Source organism: Pseudorca crassidens, chromosome Y, assembly GCF_039906515.1.
Source record: "Pseudorca crassidens isolate mPseCra1 chromosome Y, mPseCra1.hap1, whole genome shotgun sequence".
Lineage (NCBI taxonomy): Eukaryota > Metazoa > Chordata > Mammalia > Artiodactyla > Delphinidae > Pseudorca > Pseudorca crassidens.
Genome location: NC_090318.1, coordinates 9,227,074 through 9,234,637, shown reverse-complemented (window position 1 = coordinate 9,234,637; position 7,564 = coordinate 9,227,074). Strand labels below are relative to the sequence as shown.

Genomic DNA, 7,564 nt, shown 5'->3' with positions numbered 1-7,564 from the left:
TTAGATGAAGTAGATAAATAAAAATCCCATAAAAAAGTGGTTCTCAAAGTGAAACTTTTCCAGAGTGCCTACTGTTGGGGTTGGGGTCCACAAGGGCAAAACAATTTTGATGGTAAATACTAAAACGCTATGTGCCTCCTTCACTCTTACTCTCTCACAAGTGTACTATGGACTCTTCTAGAGGCTCCATGACATATGATGTCAAATAGCTGAATGCAGACGTGACTCCAGCTGCACTTTATTTTCAGCCTGACACTAAAGAAATTCACAGAATGCTATAAACAATGACCTCTAAATTTTGTTCTGGAAAATAATTACTTTTCATATAAATCCTTATGTTAATATATACTACTTTATTATATGAATTAATAATTTAAAATTTCTCACTTTTAATCTCTAATATGGTAAATATTGAAAGATGCAAACTGTATAAACAAAAACTCTTTGAGGTTCTCAATAATTTAATCTTTATTTTTCTTATTGTGGTAAATATATATAACATAAAATTGACCGTGTAACCATTTTTAACTGTATGACTCAGTGACATTAACTATCTTTTTATTATTGTGCAACTATTGCCACAATCCAAAATCCCCCTCCCCTTCCTGCTTCTCATTTAATGACTTCCTTACGCTCTTCCAGGAATTACCAGTTGACTGCTCACCTTCTCCCTCAGAGGCATTGTGACTTTCTTCTGTTCTGTTTGTCTCCCTGTTTTCAATTAACTGATTGCTTAACTTTTAAGAGTAATAGTTGTTTCAGGCAAAAGATTATAACTGTGGGAAAGGGGATGTTGTATGTGATGGGAATGCTGTCCCTCCAGCCTGTACTTCCCAGAGGCAGGAAATTTTAATCATGCTGTGCTCCCAGAAATTATCTTCATTATGCAAATATTTTTGAGTATTGATATATATTCTATTTATACATATATAAACATGAATATATACTTTTCTCAATTTTCACAGAAATAGGAACATATCTATACAAACTTTTCTGCAACTTAAATTTCTACTTTGCAAGGTATTTTGAATAGCTTTCCTTATAAGTACACAGTTCTCTCTCTCCCTTTCTCTCTCATGGAAACCACATGTGAATATTGAATAAATAGTGATGAAGGACCTACTGTGAAAAGGGCACTGCCCTTCTATTCCATACCCCGATTTCACTCAGAGACTGTCTTCAACGGTTTTAGGTGCTGTACTTATAGAACTTTCCATGCATGTTCACACAGATATGGAAAAAGATAGGAGCATCTTTTCATATTTACACAAAGAAGACTTTGAAATACACTTTGTTACCACCAGTGATGGATTTTTCTAACTCAGTGTATGTACTCTGTGTGTATCTCCTCATCTCTAACCTGGATCATGAAGCTGCCTCACGGCTCTGGTCCCACTGTTGCCACTACAGGTGATTCTCGGCCATACTGCCTGCAACCCTGGAAAGCAGAAGTACTCCATCTCTTCTGTGCATGGGTCTCTTTAACTTCTAGTGAAGCCTATGGATCCCTTTCCAGAAAAGATAGTTTAAAATGCATTTTTTAAATGCCCAGGATTTAAATATTTGGAAATAGTTATCAAAACTGCTTTTAACATGTGCAGTGTCATAATTAATATCACCACTTTCAATGCGTGTCTTCAGTCTTCCCTTCCTTCCAGCCCAGCTTGCATTCTGAGGTGCATTCCCACAACCACTCCCTTGCAAACTGCCCTCACCCTTCCCCTACTCTCCCTCCCTCTGAGAAGACCACCAAACCTGGCTACACATGTCATGTAAGTTCTTATCCCCCTGGGTTTTTCATCAAGAGGACTAGGGCTGGAATGCAAAGATGTTCTGAATAATCTGCTGATTTGAATTGAGGACAAGGTGACTTCTCTGCTGGCACCAAAGGACTGCTTCAGGGGGAGCCTATGACTTTAACTTATTCATTAACTTTCATGTCATTCAAAGCATTAGTCTCATGAATGTACCATGCATGGTGTGTGGACTTGAATTGTCCTGGTGCAGCTAAGTGAGCCAACTTCTAAGTCTAAAAGCTGAGGCAGCATGCTGTCTCCTTAACATACTTGAATGTCCCTGTTTAACATGTTCAATTACCTTGAACATTTAAATTCTTATCTCAGCCCACATGCTGCAGCAACTAGTAGTCAGTTAAACTCATTCAACCCAACTGTTTGATTACTTCTGATGTGCCATTTAAATTATTTCTTCAAAATAATATGTTGAGGATTACTGTCAAAAAGAACAATCTTTATAAATACAGCATTTGCCAGGAGTGCTCTGGCCATGAGAGGGGATCACTTACATCACTCTGGCAAAATCCCTCACCCTGTTCCTCTCTCCCACCTGGGATCTTCACCACAATAAAGTCGGGGCCCCTCAATATCCTCCATGAACTGGCTTCACTCTCTGCTCCTGCCTCACCCCTTATTCACTTCTATGCTGATATGGCTGTATGTGCCCCACACATTTTTTTCTCCAATTAAAGGAATATAGTTTTACCTTAAAATATAACAAAAATCACTAGTAATTCCAATAGTCAGATGCATCTCATTTTGTAACTTTCCAGCACGTTTCATCATGGGCAAAAAATAAGATCATACCCACATACTTAGTTTTGTTATCTGCATTTTAAATTCGACCCTCCATGGACATTTGCCTTCTACTTTTATATGTGCTAAATATTGTGGTGAATGCATAACTTTAATACCCATTAGTTATTATAGTGTGTTTATGTACCAGAATTCTCCATTGCTACACAACTCCAATGAGGTCATTTTTATTCTTATTTTTAAAAATCCTGCTCATGACAGAAATATCTGAAAATATTGAATAACTAGACCCCATTAAAAGAAATTACAATGTGAGGTCACAAACACAGTGAGTGAAAGAAGCCAGTCACAAAGAACAGCTACTGCATAATTCCAATTTTGAAAAACAGGCAGATTCGAACAAATGTTTGTGTGTGGGGGTGCATTCTGACGTGAAAAACTATAAGGACAGATAAGGAAGTGGTGATAATGTATATCTTCAACTGAGCAGTGGCTGTGTGGGTATGTGCTCCTGGATAATTAATTGAGTGCTACACTTAGATTATGCACACTTTCCTATATGAATCTGATTGTTCACAATACAAACAGCTTTCAAAGCTCATAACCCCTCTAACTCAGTTAAAAATATCTCTTAGTAACTCATCATATAGACTTCCAGTTTTATTCATATCCCTGATTATATTATACATACTAATTTGTAACACGCTGTTAGTACTTGATATATTGTGACCATCTTCCGCCTCTGGTCACATTTTGATTGAATGGCAACTAGAACGGCCATAATCAAAAAGACTAAACACACCAAAATGTTGGAGAAGACAGAAACTGTAACCTTCACACATTGCGGGTGGGGATGTAAAATGGTGCAGCCACATGGGGAAACAGTTTAGAACTTTCTAAAAAGGTAAACATACATTTGCAGTATGACCCACTAATCCCAGTCCTGGGTATCTACATGAGAGAAATGAGAACATATACCCATACCGAGTCTTCTATAGAAATGTTTATAGCAGCATTATTCATAAGAGCCAAAACTTGGAACCAATTAAAATGTCCAAATACAGATGAATGAATAAACGAACTGTGGTACATCAACACACGTGAATAAATGCTACTGTGCAATCAAAGCTGCCTGGTACTCATACATGCTGCAATATGGAGGTAACTTAAAAAGAGTCATACACAAAGTATCACACCTCATACGAGTCCAGTTATACTTTGAATGTTGGCACATATCTCCCTTGTATAGAACTGGCATTCATTATTTAACCAAGCCCTCTTTTTGGACTTGAAGTTGTTTCCCTTTTTTCAATTTTACAGACATGGCTGTGCTGACCATCTTTGTGACTGAATGTTTATGGCCAAGCTTATCTACAATTTTGGACAAAAACCCAGCAGTGGAACTGCCTGTTTGAAGGTTTGTGTATTTTGAACATTTCAATAAATATTGCCAAACGCCCATCACAAATTTGGCCGGGTCTCCGCTCCCACCAGCATAGCGTGAGGGTCAAATGTTTCTGGTCTGATATAATAGGACTTGCCTTTCAAACACAGCACTGCTCATCAACATGGTGCAAATGTTGGGGAGTAGGGTGGTCCGGGAGTGGGATGGAAATGGACAGGTGAATGTGTTGTTCCAGCCCTAAATTTCCACTTTCATGGTGCCCTGTATTTGTTTGCAGTTCCCTTGGGTACACGGCCACCATACCGTTATTCATCAATAGTGCCAATCACCAAGTAGTAGGTTTTGTAGTTGCAACTATCAGATGGATCCTTGGCACCACTGCCATGAGCCTGGTGATGTGGCTAGTATGGTATATGGACAAAACCTCGCTCTTCCCCTCTGATCTAGCCTGCGTGGGAATGTGGAGAGTCTGCGTTTTCCTTCACACCGACAAAATCAGCAGAGTCACCACATGTCACCATTACAGCTACCATGATAATTACCTACCTCTGGGTATGTGTGTTGTGCAAAACCTCCTGCTGGTCGCCAGCATTCTAGGGCTCTGGGAGAAAGCCTCCATTATCTTTCCACTTAGGAATGTGTACATGGGAATTCTTCAGACGAATGCCTCCTGCAATCCATTTGTCACTTCAGGAATTCTCAACATAGCTGCTGGTCTCTGTATCTCGATTGGCGTCTTCTGGAATTACCACTCTGTGATGAATGAAGAGCATATTGCCTTCCCACCATCTTTCAATATGCCCTTCAAGCCAGATACTCAGCGAATTGGCAGTGCTTCTCTAGAGGTATGTTTGGCCAGCTTCATGATGTTGTTAAGTGGGTTGTTTTTCCTCTCTTACAAACTCCCCCTGGATAGCCAAGTGCGTCCTGAAGTTTCAGAAATGAAAAATTCCTGGTTCATTGACTTTGCAAATCCAAGATTACCAAGAGTTTGTAGGAAGTATTACCAGGATGCTCTATTAAATATTTCCAAGGACTCAAGATCATGGTAAATGAGTTTTGGGCAGAAAGTGGCAAACTGTTTGCTTTGGTTATATTATGAGTCTGAATTTGGTTCATTGATTCAATTAAGGAAATTTCATTTTAAAATATCTTGCCTACATGCCAGTTTTTAATTATTTTAATTATTGCCTAGTTAATAATACTATAAACCTAGTGTATGGAAATAAGAGTTTCTTAGATTCTCACATCTCTCTCTTAAACTTCTGCTAAAAACAACAGACTTATTTCCTATGGCACAGTCATTACATCTATTTATCATATAAAAATTTCCAAAATGTGCAAAAGTAGAGAAAATACTATAAGGAATTCTTCCATATCCATTACCAGATTCAAATATCAAAATTCTTCCATATTAGCTTTCTTGCCTTCTTTTAATCTTTTTCTTTTTCCAAAATATTAAGTGACATTATGTCCCCTCATCTTAACAAAAAAGACGTTTCCTTGCCTAACCATTAACCATTACCTTGCCTAACCATTAACCATTTCCTTGCCTAAAGAACGTTAACAGTTATTCCTTGCTATCATTTAATACTTAGAATTTTTAAATGCCTCAAAATAAATTCTTTGGATTTGTTTTTTCTACACAAGGTGCTCACAATGACTCTTAAGGCTAAAACTAAAGCATCTTCTCTACCACCATACCCCGTCTGCCCTTTAAAGAAAATTTAATTTTGCTAAATAAACTGAGTCAATTGGCTTGTCATGAAATGTGTTACTTCTTGAGGCTTAATTAGATTCTAGATCAGGTCTTTGTGGGACAGTATTTCGGAAGTGGTGCCCTGTGTTTCATACTGAGTGCATTATATCAGATGGCATACAGTACTTTCCCTTTTTAATGATGCAAAGTTGATGGGTGGATCATGAGGGGAAAGCTCATACCCTCTTGTAAAGTTTACCAAACTTCCACCAAAATCTCATCATTGATGGTCCTTATTTAAATCAACTATTGCACTAAGAATTACAAGAGGTGACTTTAATGTGAACAGTCTTGCCAGATTTATTAGCTGGGATGATTTTGTAAAGAACTTTCTTTCATCAAGTATGCCTACTGGGTTACTCTAAAATTCAGCTCATACAAAAAAGTTAAGGTAATGCCTCTTTTTTCCCCCATATAATTGTTAAAGTTCTAGAGTAAGGAGGGTGAGTGCCGTAAATGTTGTATCTTTAATGTTGACCAATGTATTTTTTAAAAATTGTTTTTGCTACTCTGTTTTTCCTTTTGTTTTTGAATATCAACTCAACTTTTCAGTATAAACTCATAAGATTGCCCATGTTTTTACTATGGAAATTTTCAGTGCATTCAAAAGTTGATAGTGGAGAGGACATGTCAAGAATACATTTAACAACTACACATAGCAAATGTTAGACAAATATTGAAATTTAAACGTTAGTTTACCCTATATCTACATCCTGCCCCCCTGCCACCCAATCACAGTTTTGCCCAGGTTCACAACTCTCTTGTAATCTATTCATGGATCTCATTTTCAAAATAAGTGACAGCTTCCAAAATTGATTTCTTTGTTGTTTCATGGACATGATGGAATCTTCACTTTCTCATAATTTTCAGCTTATTTTTAAAACAAATTAACTTCACTATTTAAAAACCTACCTAGAATATTAATAAGTACAGATGATAGGGACAGAGTAAAGGGACAAGGTGATTAAACAGTTAATCCCACTAGGGGATTATAAGTAAAGAAAAAAGTATGGGAGACCCTCTAAGTTAATGATCACTCAAGAAAGCAGGTTTCCTTAACCACAAAGCCAAGCAGGCTTATTATTAGCAACAAACTCATGCAATGGAAGCATGAGACATGCCCTAAAACAATAAAATAATGGTGGCTTGAGACCCACATCCTGCCCAGTGACCTCAATTAATAACCCCTATGACATGCTCTCTGCACACTTAAAAAATGATAATTTATGGACAGGTGACATTTCAAAGTGAAAGACCCTCATTGTATGGAGACCTGAAATAATTTTTCCACTGCACCATGACAGCCCCAATTTGACCATGTAGGGACAAGAAAACTCCCCTGCACAACCTGCAGGAGTAGCTGATGATGGAAACGTGACATCTACCCAAGAATGAGGAGGAAGGTGGTCTTCTCTCCCTCCCTGCATTGCTTTGATTATAAAACTGCAGGCCTCTAAGTTCTCGGTGAGCAGCACCGTTTCATCCACCTGCTTGTGAACCTCACTAGTGTCCTATTCCGATAAATCACTTGTTATCTATCACTTTGCCTCTCATTGAATTCTTTCTTCTCTGAGACTCTTCTTTCTACTCTTTCCTCAGAGTCACCTGAAATGCGACCTAGCAGTTCCACAGATATATCCTGCTTAAAATTATTTTACTAAACAGTTATGACTGATGGTTTCTACATTTAAAATTTAAGAAAGAGGGACTTCCCTGTTGATGCAGTGGTTAAGAATCTGCCTGCCAATGCAGGGGACATGGGTTCAAGCCCTGGTCCCAGAAGATCCCATGAGCCATGGAGCAAAAAAGCCTGTACAACACAACTACTTAGCCTGCGCTCTAGAGCCC

The 7,564-nt window shown here is 38.1% G+C and overlaps 1 protein-coding gene across 1 annotated transcript; it reads left to right on the top strand.

Moving 5' to 3' along the window:
• Positions 1 to 4,120: 4,120 nt before the first annotated feature.
• CLDN34 (claudin 34) lies at positions 4,121 to 7,111 on the top strand. The gene is made up of 3 exons (XM_067724882.1): positions 4,121 to 4,131; positions 4,235 to 4,802; positions 7,040 to 7,111. The coding sequence occupies exons 1-3, from the start codon at positions 4,121 to 4,123 to the stop codon at positions 7,109 to 7,111; spliced, it is 651 nt and encodes a 216-aa protein (XP_067580983.1).
• Positions 7,112 to 7,564: the final 453 nt, after the last annotated feature.